The 19,251-nt window shown below is 46.2% G+C and overlaps 1 protein-coding gene across 2 annotated transcripts in view; it reads left to right on the top strand.

The window, feature by feature from the left end:
* The window catches only part of LOC144799820 (calpain-5-like), a 127,915-nt gene that overhangs the window by 40,258 nt on the left and 68,406 nt on the right, over window positions 1-19,251 (top strand). For both annotated transcript variants that reach the window (XM_078671391.1, XM_078671392.1), the window contains exons 3-4: window positions 6,366-6,497; window positions 6,965-7,173. In XM_078671391.1, coding sequence (XP_078527517.1) covers window positions 6,366-6,497; window positions 6,965-7,173 — 341 coding nt within the window. The remainder of the gene's footprint in view (window positions 1-6,365; window positions 6,498-6,964; window positions 7,174-19,251) is intronic.

Raw genomic sequence — 19,251 nt, 5'->3', positions numbered from 1 at the left:
TGGTATCTGGTTAACGAAATCAAAACTATGGAATGTGCGTTAGCAGAACTCAGAGGGGTCAAATCATTGCAGAAATATGAGAAAATCTGGGGGAAATTAGAATTGAATTGTACTGGCATTTAGTTTCGATTTATGTTGGGTACTGTTATTTTATGAGATGAGAACAGACTATGTATGTATATTATGAATCTGCTTAATTTGAAATAATATCGAATGTTCTTGTAACTTTATACCAGGTGAAAATAAATAAAAATAATTTAAAAAAAAAAAGGAAGTCACAAACGTCAAAAAAGTTTCAAAGTCCTACCAATAAGGGATATTTTTTAAGGATTAAGTTGTCTTCCTGTGTGAAAAATCTGAAATTGTAGCCACTGCCATGGGGCTGCTGGTCAGATACCTGCTGCAGGTTGGTCCTGCTAAGACTCTGGAGCTTTTGAGGTTTTTGCTTCAAAAATTTTGTAAGTCCAAGATGTGCTAGAGCATGGTTAATAACAAACATTTGCCTGGGCACCGCAAAGTTTGGTAGTTGGTGTGACTGAAGGCCTCACTGATGCCAGCAGGGGTGTAAAGTCGGTGTAGGAGAAGCAAATCATGTATATTTAGTGGCTGAAAGAAATTGCGCAATGTGAAACCAGAAAACTTGGGATGAATCCTGGCTACTCCACTTGACCAAATTGTGTGACCCAGGGCAATTGTTTTATTTTAATTTCCTCCATTTTCTTAATTATCATATGAGAGAAACTTGAAATACATGACTTAAGGATGCGTGCTGTTCAAAATCATCTCCGATGCCTGGATGTAATCACTAATAGCATTGTTGTCAGGGTGGGGAGGGGCAGCATGTACGTTTCTAAATTCGTATTTGAAATACACCACTTTAAGAAAAATACTTCTGAATGCACTGCTATAATTTGATTTACTATGGTGAAATAGTTCTACAGGCCAATTAAATACACTTTTTTGAATTTTGAAAAGACTATCTTATTTTTACGCACTTGCTGTCTTTAAAAATGAGGGTGTACCTAAAGTTAAGGGCCTAGTTACTGCCTTTCCCTAACTGCAACTAACCTTTACGTACGTACGTACGTTGAATATCACTGTGCTAGAGCCTTTCAGGAGACAAATCTGAAATTTAATCTGCCGGTTGGGTACTTTTCAGTACCTTGGCTCTGGTGCTCTGGAACAAAACTTTTCAAAAATGTCCAAAGTTTTGTCTGGTACCCAAGCCACCACAGAATTACCTTTCTAAGTCTCCCAGGCTTAATTTCACAGTTCCATCTTAAAACATTTCAAAAATATAACTAATAAATGGAAGTATAAACAATGGTTTCTATGGTCTCCTCTCACTGTTGAAGATGGAAAAAGCTGGCAAGGGAAGCCAATGGGGGTTAAGTGATAATATTTCTAAGGCCCTGAACAAATTCGCTGCAGTGTGAAGGGTGTCCCAAGGGGTGCAAAAGTGGAGTCTGGGAAGCCATGGAGTAGGGGATTTACACCATCCAGAAGGGTGAGTAAGTTTGAACAGCAGTTCTAAATTTGCTTTTTGGAATAACCGGTTCTTCTGAAGAGAGGGCTGGTACCAGACATTCTTTATTTTTTGCAGTGTGTTCCTTGGTAGTGAGGTTGAATCCAAGCAACTCGGCATTCAGTAAAAGTTGGGGGTTCAAAGCCGTCCAGGCAGGGGCGGCTGGTGACATTTGAAAGTGGAGGGGCGTAAACTAATTTGCATATTGCACCGCAGCGATCGAGCGCAGCCCGAACCACCTTGCATGCATCCATACATCATTCATACATCCACCCATACATCCACCCACCCATCCTGCATCCATACATCATTCATTCACCCACCCACCCATCCATCCACCCATCCATCCATCCATCATGCATCCACCCATCATGCATGCATCCATGCATGCATCCATCCATACATCATTCATGCATCCATCATGCATCCACCCATCCATCATGCATCCACCCATCATGCATGCATCCATGCATCCATCCATTCATCCATACATCATTCATGCATCCACCCATCCATCCATCCACCCACCCTGCATCCATACATCATTCATTCATGCATCCACCCATCCATCCATCATGCATCCACCCATCATGCATGCATCCATCCATACATCATTCATGCATCCACCCATCCATCCACCCAACCATCCTGCATCCATACATCATTCATGCACCCACCCATCCATCCACCCATCCATCCATCATGCATCCACCCATCATGCATGCATCCATGCATCCATCCATACATCATTCATGCATCCATCCATCCACCCATCCTGCATCCATACATCATTCATGCATGCACCCACCAATCCATCCATCCACCCATCCATCATGCATCCATCCATACATCATTCATGCATCCATCCATCCATCCATACATCATTCATGCATCCACCCATCCATCCACCCACCCACCCTGCATCCATACATCATTCATCCACCCATCCATCCATCATGCATCCCTTCATCATGCATGCATGCATCCATACATCATTCATACATCCACCCATACATCCACCCACCCATCCTGCATCCATACATCATTCATTCACCCACCCACCCATCCACCCATCCATCCACCCACCCTGCATCCATACATCATTCATTCATGCATCCACCCATCCATCCATCATGCATCCACCCATCATGCATGCATGCATCCATATATCATTCATACATCCACCCACCCATCCATCCATCCATCATGCATCCACCCATCCTTGCATCCATACATCATTCATGCATCCATCCATCCATCCATCATGCATCCACCCATCATGCATGCATCCATGCATCCATCCATACATCCATACATCATTCATGCATCCACCCATCCATCCACCCACCCATCCTGCATCCATACATCCATACATCAGTCATTCATGCATCCACCCATCCATCCATCCATCATGCATCCACCCATCATGCATGCATCCATCCATACATCAATCATGCAGCCACCCATACATCCACCCACCCATCCTGCATCCATACATCATTAACACACTGAACTATCTCAAGTCATTTGTGCAAGCTAGTTTACTGGAACACCGAAAAACACACACTCTTACCTTGCTGCCGGTCCCGCACACTTCACAGGCTCACAGCGCCCCTGGCCAATCCTGGCGCCAGGGGCACAGGTACCCTCTCGCCCGCAGCACGCCCATTAGGGCTCCTGATGGGCATGCGCAACGCCGCCAAAACACAATTGCGCATGCGTGGGCACGGGTAAAAAATCACCCTCCGCCCCCACGCATGCGTACTTGTGTTGCCGTCCGTAAAAACATGTCAATGAATCAACATGACGCCCGCCCGGCGGTCTGACGTCATGTTGATTCATTGACATGATTGTCATGAGGGAGCTGCGGGCGGCGTCGGGCAGGGGGGCTACGCCCCCACGCCCCAATGGACGAACCGCGCCTGCGTCCAGGTTCATGTCATTGAGCCAGGTTTGTACTGCATCCTGTTTGATGTTCTTTCCAAACAACAGGGATTCTGCCTTGGTTAGTTTGAGCTTCAGGTGAGCGCTGGACATCCAGATCCGGGTGATGTTGAAGCTGTGTTTGAGGCGTTGTATGTCTAAAGCACAGGAGACTTTCAAGTAGAGTTTTGTGTCATCGGCACATTGGTGAATCTTGATGCTGTTTTGTGTGAGTTGAGCACCAAGTGACTCCATGTAAGGAGGCTTATGGAGCACTGAGAGAGGCCACAGGTGATGGGGATCAGTTGGGACCTGGAGGTGCCCTGGTGAACAAATTGATGTTGGTTGGAAAGTATGAGAAGAACCAGTAAAGGACATGGACGGTGACTTCCGGTTGAGACTCCAGGGTGCCTATGAAGGTGGACTTGTCAACTGTGTCGAAGACACAGGTCCAGCAATATCAGGAGGCAGTGGTCCTCTTCATCTGTGGTCAAGAGGGCATCGTCTATGATGTATAAGGTAGCAGTTTTTATGCTACAGCATGTCCTGAAGCCAGACTGGTAGTCATATAGGAGATGGCTAGCATTGATGTTATAGTGACTGGGGGTGAGTGCTTGCAATGTTCAACACTCCGTCCATCATCCCCTTTGGTTTTGCTTTGTTCGCCCTAAGTTGGCAGGGTATGCCAAGACGTGGGTCCCTTGCTCACTTTGCCACTGGATTCAAGCTAGCCTGGCTGATGATGGCTGATTAGCCAGAAACCGGTCCCAGGATGCTTGTTTCCGGTCCAGGGAAGACGTGGCTTGGTAGTTCGGGCTGAACTGTTCCCATGAGGCACGTGTCTGAACTGGGGTGGCGAAGTGAGCTAAAGAATGATGATGGATTAAACCCAGATCAGTTGACCGGGGGTGAGTGCTTGCAATGTTCACCACTCCATCCATCATACCCTTTGGTTTTGCGTTATAGTGAAGCTAAGCATAGACTGGTATTTCAGTGAACTTGCTGATGAATGGTAGGTGAGTGGCTTCGAGGGGGTTCAGTACATCCGTGAGATCTGGGAGAGACAGGGCTTTGAAGGCTGCCCACTGTAGGATTCTCCAGGAAGGAGTGAGTGTAGGAAATGAAGCAGTCTTGGTGTTGTCGATGGCTCTTATCTATTTTTTCACTGAAGAAGAGTTTAATGGCATTGCACTTTTCTGTGGAGTGAGGAACAGGTTGGTCTGGCAGGGGATTTATGCAGTGCTTGTCTTGAGCAGTGGTCTGCTTCTGTTGTTGACTGCATTGATGGTGTTGGAATAGCACTTTGCTCTGGCGGATGGGATGTGCAGTCTGCGTGTTGAGCACAAGAACTTCAGTATCAAGCCCCTATGCATGGGTCTTACGCACGGGTTGAAGGGATGGATTTCAGTGGAAAACATCAGAGAATGACAAAGCAAGTTATCTATTGAAAGTATCACCATAGTATATAAATTGGCTTATCCAGAGAACAAAATAAGAGGTAAATATTGTAACTGTCAGTTCCAGCAGGGGCGGCTCCTCCATTAGGGTGGAGGAGCGTCGCCCCACTGCTTTCTCGCAGTGCGAGAAGCAGAAACATAAAATGGTATTTTAAATACCATTTTATGTTTCTGCTTCTCAGGGTATGCCTGGTTGGGGGCAGGCAGGCGGGTGGGTCAGAGAGGTGTGGCTTGCCCAATGCTGTGGGCCCGGACTGTTTGGTCGGCCCTCTGAGGCCGACCAAACCAGTCATGCGCACTCTGCATTTTCTCTATGTAGTCTCGGCCTACATAGAGAAAATGGCCTCACCATAGGCGCCCAGTTGGGCCCTTGCCCCACCAATCACAATGCTGACATTGCAGCGTTGTGATTGGCTTAGGGGAGGGAGGCTGCCTGCTTCATGTTCATTCCGGAGGCAGAAAAGCAGGAAAGAAGCAGAAAACGTAGGACCTGGCCAGCAGGGGATGTGGCGCGGGACCCAGTAAGGTGAGTTTTTTTAAAAAAATCTCATGCGAACCACCCACCCGCGAGTCATGTGAGCCACGACTGAGTTCCAGGAGCAGCAAAGAGTTCTTCTGCAACTCCCCAGAGTACACATGTGCTGGCTTTTTTCTGGAAAAATTGTTAATCAGTCACTGGACCTTTACTAAGCAGGTCCAAAGGAGAGCCTCCCTTTCAACAAACAAAAACTAAAGGAACACCCTTTCTCCTACTTTCCACTCTATTGTGTGGACGCAGATTGTACTGCATGATTTTCTTTCATGTGCATACATCTGGGACCTTTCTAAATAAATATACCATTGTTCTGTTCTTAGGTTCCAGCCCTGGTGTTATAAAGTTCAGTCTTGAACCTGCTTTCTATTATTAATCTTGGGAGTGACTTGACATGTGCAATTCTTGCAAACCCAGAGCACCTCGGCTCAGAACATCCGAGGCATTTGGTTTAGATAGCAAATGTTCACAGGGACTCTTCCCCTCATGAAGAACTTCTACTGTAGGTTCTTACACCGATGTCTCACCTCCATGGTCCTCTAGTCAGATGAGAAATGGACTTCAATATGTAGATGACCTCAGAAGTAGGAGTTAGATGTGAGTTTGGAGCATCCGGAAACACCACTCCTGCACACTCATCAGGGCCACATGATGCTAGCTTGTAGATGATGGCTGTGAGGCCTTCTTAGAGGCAAGTGCAAGAGTAGCGGAGGTCATAGGTGCAGGCCTACAGAGGGTGAGTTGCTGTGCAGGTGATAGGTGCCTCTGTGCAGAGGGTGCAGGGACCTGCACTACCATGCAAAGGGTGCCGCTCACAGGCAGGTGGGGTGGAGATCACCAACCTGCAGCAAAGGAGATGATGGGTACCAATTGGTAGGCTACACAAGCCATAACTATATGCCACTCTCACTGACTGTTCTCTTTGTAGGAGATCTGCGCCAACCCGCAGCTGTTTGTGGATGGCATCAGCTCCCGCGACCTGCACCAGGGTAGTCTGGGCAACTGCTGGCTGGTGGCCGCAGCGTCATGTCTCGCCACCGAGCCATCTGTATGGAAGAAGGTGAGAACCTGTGAACTTGTGTCGCTGTTCCTACCTGACTGCTCTGACTATGGCCTTTACTGGCAGGCTCTGCTTATATCCCCCTCTGACGCCTATTCCCTATGCTAATTCCAGACTACCAGTTCCTGTGCTCTTCTCAAATTTCTTCGTCCTAACTGCGGCCTTTTGTGTGCTTTCCATACGTCTACTGCCTGTGCCTTTTGCTTACTCTTGACTCCACCCCTCCCTGGCTCCACCCTTTGTTGTCTTTCTTGGAATCTCACTGGCTGCTGGAGTAAATGTCTCTTCTCCTCTCCTCTCCTCTCCTCTCCTCTCCTCTCCTCTCCTCTCCTCTCCTCTCCTCTCCTCTCCTCTCCTCTCCTCTCCTCTCCTCTCCTCTCCTCTCCTCTCCCCTCCATAGAAGACCTGCTCTGCCACCATCCATTCGCATGCCTGCTGATGCCATTACTGCTTTCTCTCCCCCTCAGGTGATTCCCAACTACAAGGAGCAGGACTGGGACCCCAAGCGGCCAGAGAAGTACGCTGGCATCTTCCACTTCCGCTTCTGGAGGTTTGGCAACTGGCAGGACGTGGTCATCGATGACCGGCTCCCCACTAGGAATGGCCGACTGCTCTTCTGCAGCTCCACTGATCCCAACGAGTTCTGGTGTGCCTTGCTGGAGAAGGCTTATGCCAAGTAAGATGAGACGTATGACTAGCATTACGGAGAGACTGAGGCAATGTACTTTGCCTATGTATTGCTTTCTCTGAGTGACAGCTTAATTACCATAGATGGTGCATAATTCTTTGTAGTGTTGTCATTCACTTCTTCACTAGATGGTGTCTATTTTGGCCAGGCAGATGTTGGTTGCCAGTGGGTGCCACTTGAGTGGCTGGATCATTCCTAACAAGCTGCTAGTTTCCACCCCAAGTTGGCAGCTTCAGATCATTTATAGGGTGGTTACCCTCCTGTGTGGTTTCTAGATTCCAGGCCAGGGTGATAGCTGGTTTCCTTCCTTTGAACTGTCTGATCTCCCTGATGGCAACTGGTTAATCCATATACAAAGTGGTCCCTCCTGTTGGTGTGTAATGTATTCCATGGTGGAGGCTGGTTTCCCCTAGTTGGGCACTCTTTTCCCTCATATGTGCCAGTTTGAGCTCCCCTTTGCTCTATCGTCCCCTCTGTGGTGTCTTGCGTGTCGCTCCCACCCGGTGTCTATAAGTTTGTGCATGGGAGAGCGCAGCGAATTGCCACCTCAAGTACTATGCGCTTTTTTCAGCTGGTTGATTGTCCCCAAAGGAAGTGTAGAGTGTCCCCACCAGAGCACCGTTGTTCTGGTTTGCCCAACATGAGGTGTCTGATTTACTGGTAGGTAGTGTACTGAATCCCAGAGCAGGCCAGGTTCCAGATCGAGGCTGGTTCCCTCCAGGTGGTATTTGGTTTCCCCTTAGTAGGCAAAGCTATCCCTTCCAGCCGACTGCTAGGGTTATCTTGAGTTGCAACATACACCCGCCACACCTCTGTTGCCAGGGGTGAAGACTGTTTCACTCCCTGAACAGCTCCCTCTTGGCAGTGCTTGCCTGGGCCCCAGACACTTGAAGCAAGACCGAATACCTATCATTTCAAAGTGATGTTTGCTGGCCTCAGCTATGTCTAATATTCTGTACTCCCAGAAAATCTCCTACCTTGCCACTACACCTTCCATATCCGCACTTGCGCCTAGCTGTGAATCACAAATAGTTCACTCCAGATGTCCCAGAGGGGACATTTGCACTGCCATGCCACCACCAGTCCACTATGCCAAGTGCCCTATGCACTACATCACGGGAAGAGGCCACTGATGGCAGGATAACACCGAAGGCCGTGACCAGGTGAGGGGCACAGAGAGAAAACATTCTGCCAGCACAAGCATCCCCCCAAGCCTCAAACCATTTGGCTGTCACAGAGCAACACCCACCACACTCTGTGTATGGGAAGAAAAAGAACAGACAAGTGCAACCTAGCCACTACACATGGCCGATCACGCCAATGCAGCAACAAAGAGGTTGGGGGGGGGGGGGGGGTGTTTGGGACAATCTCTCAGTACCAGATCTTTGGTCGACAGGTGTAGTGGATATTAATAATCCACTCATTGCACTACAGCCATTGTTCAGCAAGCTAGATGATCCATTCACTGCTCCGCCATGCTGATCCAAAGGAACCGATAAAAGCCCCTTGCTGCTCCACTACTCAGGGGAAGAGATATACAAGCTATTCGAACACCTGGGCTTACAATGACCAACACCTGGGCTTACAATGACTAGGACGCAGCTCTAAGAGCACTGAATGCACACTTTGATCCCCAACTCAACCTACAGTTCCAACACTTTAAGCTGTGGCAAGGTAAGCAGTGGGAAAGGGAATCCATCAACATGGTCTATGCATGCTTGCATGAGCAAGCAAGTATGTGCACCGATGAGGATTAATCAAAAGCAGCTCAGGCCTAGCTTATACAAGGCTGGGAATAAATAATGCTGAGAGGTCTCATCCTGTGTCAGCCAGGAATAAGCCTCAAGAACATTCTAATCTTCGCACATAAGAATGACCAGTCCACATCCCACGCAGAAGAAATGAAAATGACTTTCACAACCAGCTGGTCTGTCTCACAACCAGGTAACCTGCTGACCATCAAGACTGAAGTGCTAATTGGGTCACAAAGTCAACCCACAATGAGATGTACCAGGCCACAACACCGACGCCCAGTGTAGAAAGTGCACAAAGGAGGAACCCCCCACTAGACGGCTGGCCCGCCCCGGGAAAGACATTCTCCAGCTGTAGGCAGATCACACATTCTGCATGGGTCTGCTGGAGCGGAGAGAACGATTAAGGAATGAGAAGGAAGGACACACTGTGACAAAAGTCTGGAACCTCACACTTAAGAATATAGACCAATGCAGCTCCTAATGGTGCTGAGCATGGGCACACTTCCAACCATGAGGAAAGCCTCTCGGATGAAGGCATGTGTCCAATATAATACACAGCACCAGTAAACTGTGGCAGAAGGCTGCAACCAAGATGCAAGGAGGTGGTGAAAGGAACAGCCATCAAATCACTGATTGACATAGGAGCATCAGTGAATGTCATGAGTAGCAAGCAGTGCAACAGTCCAAAACTAAAGCCTGTTCTGTCACCTACCAACATGAGAGTCTACAAGTATAGCAGCCAATGACCACTCCTGCTAGCAGGCATGATAGATATGATGGTAGAGAACGGCGATAGAGAAACACTTGCCAGGTTCCACATTGCCTGAGAAGGGGCAGAGATGCTATTGGGCTGCCACACAGTTGAAAACCTTGGACAAGATTTATTTGTACATGCCCTCCAAGTCACACTGATAGATCATATCCTAGTACAATTTCTGAAGGTTTTCTAAGGGCTTCGGTGCTCAAAAACCACCTGTGATGGTACACATAGATAAGTCTGTGAAGTCCATGGCACTCCGGCACTGCAGACTGCCATACCTCTTCCGGCCACTAGTGGTAGAAGATATCGAGAAGCTCAAACAGCTTGATGTCCTTGAGAAGGTATCTGGCCCCACTCCTTGGGTAACCCTGATGGTCAGTGCCGAGAAGCCCAAACAGCCAGGAACAATGAGGCTATGTATCGACATACGTCTACTCAACAGAGCAATCAAAAGGGCGAGGCACATCACCTCTACAATGGAAAATATTGCTGACCTAAATGGAGCAAAATGGTTATCCAAATTGGATCTTAACACAGGAAATCATCAGCTACTGCTAGACTAGAAGAGCCACTATATCACAACCTTCTCGGCACACCTAGGCCTACATCGCTACAAAGGGCTGAACTTTGAAATGTCCTGCGCAGCTGAAATGTTTCAGAACTCCAGCCTGGAAACACTTTCTGGCCTACGAGGAGTCATGAATATTCTTGACAATATTCTCATATGGGCAGCCCTTGAAGAACACCACCACTGGCTGCAGGCAACACTGCATTGACTCAGCGACGCTGGCTTTACACTACACTGTGAAAAGTACTCCTTCTTTGAGTCACAGATTTGAGTTCTTTTGCTATATATTTACAAAGGATGGACATACAATATATCCTAGGAAGTCAGAATCAATCCACAAGGACCCACTCCTCGCGATGCCACTGAGGTTCACTGCTTCCTGGGAAGGGCCACATACTGTGGCTGCATTCATCCCCAGCCTTGCAACGTTGTCAGTGCAGCTCTGAGCACTAAGACAAATGTGAATTGGGCATGGAGTCAGAAAGAAGACATGACATTTGAATCTGTAAAACAAGCCCTGGTTGAGGGTGCCACAATGAAACATTTCAACCCCGCAAAAGCAACAGAACTAATTGTGGATGCCAGTCGGTGGATAGTGGATTGGTGTTGACCCAAGAGAGAGAGTCAGGCAAATCTGCCCCTATCACATTTGCCAGCTGGGCACTCACCCGCACAGAAACCCAATACACCCAGATTGAGAGGAAAGCCCTGGCGATAAAATGGGGTTGCAGACACTTTCATCTTTACCTTTTGAGGATGTGAGTTCAAAACCAATACTGAACATCAGCACCTGGTTTCCCTGTTTGGAGAAATTGCCCCTTGTCCTTCCCCTCTTATCGAATAATGGGCAATACAATTACATCCGTATCAATTCAACATTGCATACAGGCCTGGGGCAAAGAACCCTGCAGGCTTTCTGTCTTGGCATCCAGGGGTCCAGGAAGGGAGCCAAGCCAATGCCAGCTTGGTGACTGGGGACAAAAATGTGGATAGTGAGTGAAACTGCATGTCCAAAGGCATTTACTGTCATAGAAATCAGCCAAGTCACTCTTATGAACAAAGTGGCCTAGAAGGTCATCACCACCCTTCAAGTAGGGAGGTGGAAAACATTCCTGAGGGATGTCAACCAGCGGATGATTCCTGACAAAGAATGATTATCTCTCCCGTGGAGGGTGCGGAATGAGCTTAGTGTAACCGCAGGCAGGCTGCTGCTTTGAGGGTGCTGCATTGTAATGCCAACAAAATCTGTACAATAGAGTAACAGAGCTAGCTCACACTGGTCATCAAGGAGCAGCAAAGACAATAGCCCGTCTGAGAGGAAAACTGTGGATACTGACCTACCAGGACTTCAAACCACAGCTGATGACATGGAGAAAGACTTTACCACATGCCAACAAGGGAAGCTGAGGTGCTGGCAACAGTAGCCACAGACGAAAGCTGCCAGACACCATGGCCTAAAGTCAACCTCGACTCTGGCAGCCAGGGTAGAAGGACCGGAAACCGTACAAGAGAGAGCTGTAGATTTTGACTGCAGTAAAAGGTATTCTAGGGTCTGCCTGATGAGGTACTGATATAGTAATGCAAAAGTCTCATGGTTTAAAAAGGTTACAACACCCACAAGGGGCGAAGGCAATGCCTATGACAGCTGTGACAACAGTGAATTTTAGGGAATTGACCCAGGGTCAGGGCTTTAAGTGGGATGAAAAAACTAGGGGGTCTCTCAAAGGGGTGTGGCCAATGTAATTAAGTCGGAGGGAAAGGTTTGGGTCCTATATCTGTACTGGCTTGGACCACACAAATCTTCTGAACAAAAAAAGGTGCCAGACAGATTTTATTTTTTCATTTTATAAGCCCACTCAGTCAATATGTACTGGAGGGTGATCTATTTTATTTTAGTTTTTTTTGATTTTTTGAAAAAACATTCATCGTATTTAAAATATATGTCATCAGAAATGATCATCAAACAGTGATAGAATTACATGAAAAAATTACATAGGAACAATTCTGTGCTATAATAAACTGTACAAGTGCTCAAACGAAATATATGTGATTTGATACATACAACACGAAACAATACACAATCAAATACCTAATGATACATTCTCATTAGAAACCAGTCCTTTCTGTTGGATGTAAAAGACAAGCGGGCCTCAAATTATAGGTAAAAACTGCCTGTCTTACTAGAGCCTGGAATTAAGGAAACTAATTGGGGGGTTGCCCAACTGGGGAACACACAATGTGGATATAAACAACCCTAGTGGCACCCTTGTTATTTTTCAGGCTCTATGTCAACGCGTTTCGAACCACCACGTAAGTATGGGTTCTCCTCAGGACATGGACTGGACCGATGCCGAAACTGGAAGTGACTAGATGAGTCACTTGTAGATAGTTGCAATGTCACTCGGGCGGGTATAGCTCAGTAGGAGGTTGCAGTCTGATTGGAGGTCTCAATTGTGGCGTATTTCTCACTAGACTGGCGTGTGGACCGTGGAGGCAAATCAAGCACGGTCTCCTGACAAACGGCGGAACCAGACTGGGCTGGAGCCGGCCAGCTCAGTGGCGGCCGGCACGCGAACCCAGACGTCTCACAGTTGATGTCGGCGGGTAGTTATTTCCCCAATCTTCATAAACCCAAAAATCACGAGCAGTCAAGACAATCTGTTCATTGAACTCTGCAGCGGCGTTGGGAAATAACTACCCGCCGACATCAACTGTGAGACGTCTGGGTTCGCGTGCCGGCCGCCACTGAGCTGGCCGGCTCCAGCCCAGTCTGGTTCCGCCGTTTGTCAGGAGACCGTGCTTGATTTGCCTCCACGGTCCACACGCCAGTCTAGTGAGAAATACGCCACAATTGAGACCTCCAATCAGACTGCAACCTCCTACTGAGCTATACCCGCCCGAGTGACATTGCAACTATCTACAAGTGACTCATCTAGTCACTTCCAGTTTCGGCATCGGTCCAGTCCATGTCCTGAGGAGAACCCATACTTACGTGGTGGTTCGAAACGCGTTGACATAGAGCCTGAAAAATAACAAGGGTGCCACTAGGGTTGTTTATATCCACATTGTGTGTTCCCCAGTTGGGCAACCCCCCAATTAGTTTCCTTAATTCCAGGCTCTAGTAAGACAGGCAGTTTTTACCTATAATTTGAGGCCCGCTTGTCTTTTACATCCAACAGAAAGGACTGGTTTCTAATGAGAATGTATCATTAGGTATTTGATTGTGTATTGTTTCGTGTTGTATGTATCAAATCACATATATTTCGTTTGAGCACTTGTACAGTTTATTATAGCACAGAATTGTTCCTATGTAATTTTTTCATGTAATTCTATCACTGTTTGATGATCATTTCTGATGACATATATTTTAAATACGATGAATGTTTTTTCAAAAAATCAAAAAAAACTAAAATAAAATAGATCACCCTCCAGTACATATTGACAATGTAATTAAGGGCATGGCTTAAGAACACGTATTCTAAAAATCTGTGCTTGGCATAGTGTGCCGCCCGACATGTATTTTGCTGTTTCCGTCATTACATCCAGATATGTGACACAACAAGTAACATCAGACCTACAACAAGTCAGAACTATTGGCTTTGTCAATGGTTGTTAGTTGCATGAAATAAATAAGCAGCAACTATGGCTTGCATATAATATTGAAAATCGAACTCCAATCCAGAGACTCTGTGTCTTTGTGTTTCTACCCCGAATAGCACAGCAGGGGGACTAAGTGTGGACCAACGCTAGATGGAATATTTTGCGCCATATGCCTTATAGGGATGACCCCTGACCCACGTCAATGTAGCATGCGACCCTATGGCCGGGAGCAGCCACACGGTATCAATAAAGGGGACTGGGTCCGCTCGTGGCCCATCCACAAAAAGTATAAGGAACTGTCTGTGTGTTTCATTAGCGGCATCATTGTCATGTCCCTGGCAGGGAATTAGGCCTGCCCTGCATGGTTTACCACATTAATCTTTTGCGCACGTTTGCTTCTTTTTTTCTATGCTGAGGAAAAGCATATTTCACATTTATGGTAGAGGACGCCCCTCTATTTTTTTTTTTATTAGGCTTTATGGTAAGTGTCACCAGAGGGGTTGTACATATTTAGGCCTCAGATTTTTCCTTTACAGTAAATGTGCTACTAAAAAGATTTAAACCTAAACAAAAATCCATTAAAGCTGTATTACAGATTTGTCTTTGAGGCCCCTGCCTAATATATCATTGTTAAATGGTGAAATAATAAAAACATCTTACCTTCCAGAATCTTTGTTCTACTTCAGGCTAGTCAGAAGCTAGGGTCATAACTTTGCGGCTAGTTGGGGTGTTAAACCCCCTAATAAATGCATTTTCCCAAAAAAAGTTGGGTACAGGTGTTTTCAGTCGGGTATGGTGAGATGTCTGTCAGATTTCACCAGGAAATTTTACGTACACACAGATCAAAACACACTCACACACGCTCCCTCTCTGTTTTGAAAGTCCAGAGAAATATTGGTTATTTAAAAAAATATTGTGTTGTCTCTCTCGGTACTCCTACTTTAAGTGAGCCGGGTCCTGCCGGTCCCCATCAGGGAGAAAAACAAACGTTGACTCTGCGGCAGTGACAGCCTTCACTACCTGTGATGTAACTTCAAAGAGACTCGTTATAGTACTTTCAGTCTCGACATTTTAGAACGGAAGCATTTTCAATATTCTATGCAACGAAGCCATAGTTTTTGCAACTAATAAACCATTGAAAAAGCCACTAGACCTGGCTTGTTGTAGGTGTAATCTTATTTGTTGTATTATATGTCTGGATGCAATGAGAGAAGCAGCTAAATACCATTGGGGTGGCACACTATGCTAAGCACAGATTTTTAGTTTAGGTGTTTTTAATCCACGCCCTTAGATCGACCACGCTCCTTTGAGACACCCCCCCCCCCCCCCCCAGTTCTTTTTGTTCCACTTAAAGCCTGCAATCTGCATTCCTCTCTCTTTCCACTTCCCTCTAGGCCCCGCTCATGCACCCTGCATAAGCACGTTGAATCATGTATTTAATTAAGGATTCTATGCTAGCCTGATTGTCAGCAAACCTGAAGTTCATCCCCTCCCTCCACACCATTTTAGCGACCAAGGCAAGCTAAGGCCCTGGTCAATAGTCTTTGCGAGGCCTGGGGCAAAAATGTAATGCAGGGTCCTCGGCACGCTTCTCCCCGTGTTGTGCTTGCCAGGTGACGTAAGCATCTGTTTCTGCGTAATCCAGGAAAAGAGGATACACGGCATCTGGTGCCATCTAGCGGTACTTCGAAATAAGCTCCCTCTATATTAATAAAGATGACAGGCTAGCATCAATAAAAACAATATTTAAATACATTTTTGCTAAAGGAGTGTGGGGCCCTGGTTAGATAGTGGCCCGGGTTTTCATGCCCCCTAGACGCCCTGTTCAAGTGCTTTTTTATCCTACTTTTGAAATGCACATAGTTGAGGCAAATGTTAGTTTTCTTCTGCTAATATTGTTACACCCTAACGCAAATAGGTTCCTCCCAAGTCGCACTGAGCGCACTGTGGATATAGGCTGTTCCTTTCTTTACCACTGAAAGGCGCAGGCGCCTCCTCCTTACCCTGTGGTCAGTCACCACCATCTTACAAGGAAAACAAACATTCACTTTTCTTGCTTCTTATTGACGGAGAAGGTGGAAAAAACGCATTTATGCATGGTAAGTAAGTAAGTAAGTAAGTAAGTATTCCAGGCCTTCCCTGCTAGATCCAGGGAGCAGAACCGTGGTCCTGCACGAGTGCATTTCCCCATAGACCCAGATTGGGTAAAGCACATGGACCCCAGGTTCCTTGGCTCCTGTGAGCTCTCGCTTCTGTCCCCCTTTCACAGTCTCCCTCTTCCGAGCATCTCCCTAATCACATTTCTAAGGATGAATTGAAATCGTCACATATTTCCAAGGCACGTTTATTACTAAAAAACAAACTCATTATGAGCATGTTCCCTGTTTAGCAAAGTATATTTTTTAAGGTTGGATTTTGATAGGGCTGCTATTGCAAACAATATATGTAAACTAGGCTGAGAGTCTGCCCCCTTCAATCTTCAGCTATCCCGCTATACCGGACGGTATTCCCTGCAGCCCGTCACTGGTGTCCCTCTGAGGACCAACAACCACCCGGATTGCTCTAATTAGCAGCCGAACCGTGCAGCCCACCACCCAGTCCAACTTCAACATTTACGGGGCACGTTGTAAAGTCTACAGGTCCATTTCAACACTACGGGAACGCTCAACTGACGCCCTGCCGCACAATTTTGCCCTTCAAAAGAAGCCTTATAGTCTTTTGATGTATCCATTCAGGTACATTCGCTTTTCCATGAGGCTTCGAATTTTGATGCCGATGGACCGTACCTTCCTTTGAAAGAAGGCCAAAAAACTCAGGCAATAGTAATGTATATAGTCCTGAAGATGATCCCAGTATATAATTGGAGATAGGGATCGAAACGTCACGTCGACTGTGTTAACAGTACTGCATTTTCTCTCTTGTATTAATTATTGCAGTTACTGTTAGGTTTAGCTTACACAAGATTTGCATTGTTTTGTAAGCATCCTTTCGCTCCACTCTGTTTGCCTGTCATTTTCCCCATGTATTGTCTTCACCCCTTCCATACTTGGTACAGGCTTGTGCCCAGTTTCTGATTTGTGTTCCCTTTAATCATTTGAATTCTTAGTTTATCTTAAAAATAAAAATCTCCTCTGTCCGGCTGGACATTGGATAGAAAACATAGTTCTTATTTAAGTCTATGCTTATTACTCTTAACCATATTTGTATGAGTTCAGGACCTTTGTTCTCTTGAATAATCATTACTACCCGAGGTCCTCAAACTACCTAAAAGGGTCCCCTTGTTGTTCATAACACCCTTCAATCAGCCTCTTTCAGACTCTGGCTTCAGACTTTGTCAATCACAGCTTGGCTCAGCCCAGTGGAGCATTCATGTCTTACCTTATTCTGTAGGTTGTTTAGCGCTTTCTGCCACTTACGCTCAGTGTAGGCACTAATGTACAATGCTGACACTTCCAAATGGGAACGAGGAGGAGATATTCAAGGACTGTGATAAGGAATACTAGTGGTTGGAGTGATGAAGGTTACTAGGAAGTAACTACGCCATTACCGCCTTACCCATCTTCCTCATCCCAGTCCTTTCACGTCACAGAGCTACTCAGGCCAGAAAAGAGGAGGGTCCGCACGCAGTAATCAGTGCCATACATGGGCCACAACAAAGACCAAAAAGTGCATAACCTCACAGTGATTACATTATTAAGCAGAAAAAAACCTCAGTCTTCTAATCCAGCAATACAGATCTCAACACCAAAGAACCAAAATTAGCAGGAACCTTGCCCCAACCTTCCACATATTATGATTCATGAAGGTGTGGAGAGCTGTCCAGGTGGAAGCATTACAGATGTCTTTACCAGATGCACCTTCAAAGGCTGCCTAAGACGAAAAAGCTGTTCTAGTAGATCTATCCTAATTGGATGATGCCAAATCAACCCCTGCCACCTGATATGAGATTGAAAAGCAAACTTAATCCAGTGGTTCAAAGGTGCTATAGTGGGACAATGACCATGGCTAGCTGAACCATAAGTGACAAACACAAATCTACTGCCCTAAAGGAAGAAGTCCTTTCAGATAAATTGGAATAACCTATGTGCATCTAAAGCATGAAGAACAATCTTCTCAGAAGAGGGAACAAATTAAAAAAAACTGGTAAGAAGAAGCATTCTGAAGAAATCTTGGGCACCAAAGACAGAGCTAGCTGAAAGACTACTGTGTCCTGAAATAATCAGAGAAAAGGAGGTGAGAGAGCTTGGGCCTATTTAAACATTTACCTTCAACTAGATGGTCTTTATTAGATGAATGAGAGGTAAGAGGGAGACCACTATCAGTCATCAAAATTGCAGTGGCGGCTGCTTTGCAATGGCAGAGGAGTGTCGCCCCACTGCCATGCCAGAAAACAAAAAATAAAATGATGCTCTAGCATGGTTTTATTTTTCATTTGCCAGCTTGTGCATGAATGGGGCGGGCTTGGGAGGGTGGAGGAGGAGTGCATGTGCACTCCCTAAGTGCTCATATGTGTTTGGCTGACTGGCTCAGGCCGACCAAAACACACATGCACACTTCGGTTTCTCCAGCCCGGCTGAATTTAGTAGCTGAGGAAACCCCAACAGACTTCCTGATCTGAGCAGGGCTCTTTCCTGCCTACTTAGACCAATCCCTGTGCTACTCTACAGCACAGGGAATGGCTGGTAGTCTGTTCCAGGGGCTGCTGGGACACAGGAAGAAGAGGCAAGCAGAAGCAACGCAGCACGGGAGGCGGCTGGCGACGTCAGGTACGTTTTTTAAAAATGACTAATAGCCTATCCTCCATCCCCCCAATCCTGTGCTCGCTCTCCACCCCCCCGTGCTGACTCCACCTGCCCAACCACCCTTTGTTAGTGGCAGCTGCCACTGCAATACAGTGCAACCAATTGGGTCATACAATAATCCAGACCACAAATGAATATGGGATTAGTCAGAGTTTTACTCAAAAATTCATAAATAAGTTTACATATACCAGCCTTAGCATAAGGTTATAGAAGTACAGAACAAAGAAAATGTGTCCAAATCTCCTGAAGAGATTCACCATATACAGAAGAAAGAAAACAACTAGTTTGATTATAGTTAAACAAGAAATGAGGAAAAAGAATTGTGAATTAAATTGCATCAATCAGTTTTCAAAAGAAAGCATTAGTTCCTTCTCTTCCTCACACTGCTCTAATAGGACTAACTACTCTAGTTTCTAGTGAAGAAAGGTGTCAGCTGCTGGAGACTTAGGTTGAAATACTCCAAGCATGGGTCAGGTAGCATAAAGCTGTATATGTCTGCACCCTACAAATTCTCAAGATGTCTCTTGCTCTAACTCACTAAGCGCAGCATGTAATATCAGTTTGCATTCAAGGTAGACGATC

Source organism: Lissotriton helveticus, chromosome 12, assembly GCF_964261635.1.
Source record: "Lissotriton helveticus chromosome 12, aLisHel1.1, whole genome shotgun sequence".
Lineage (NCBI taxonomy): Eukaryota > Metazoa > Chordata > Amphibia > Caudata > Salamandridae > Lissotriton > Lissotriton helveticus.
This window is presented reverse-complemented; position numbering and strand designations above follow the sequence as displayed.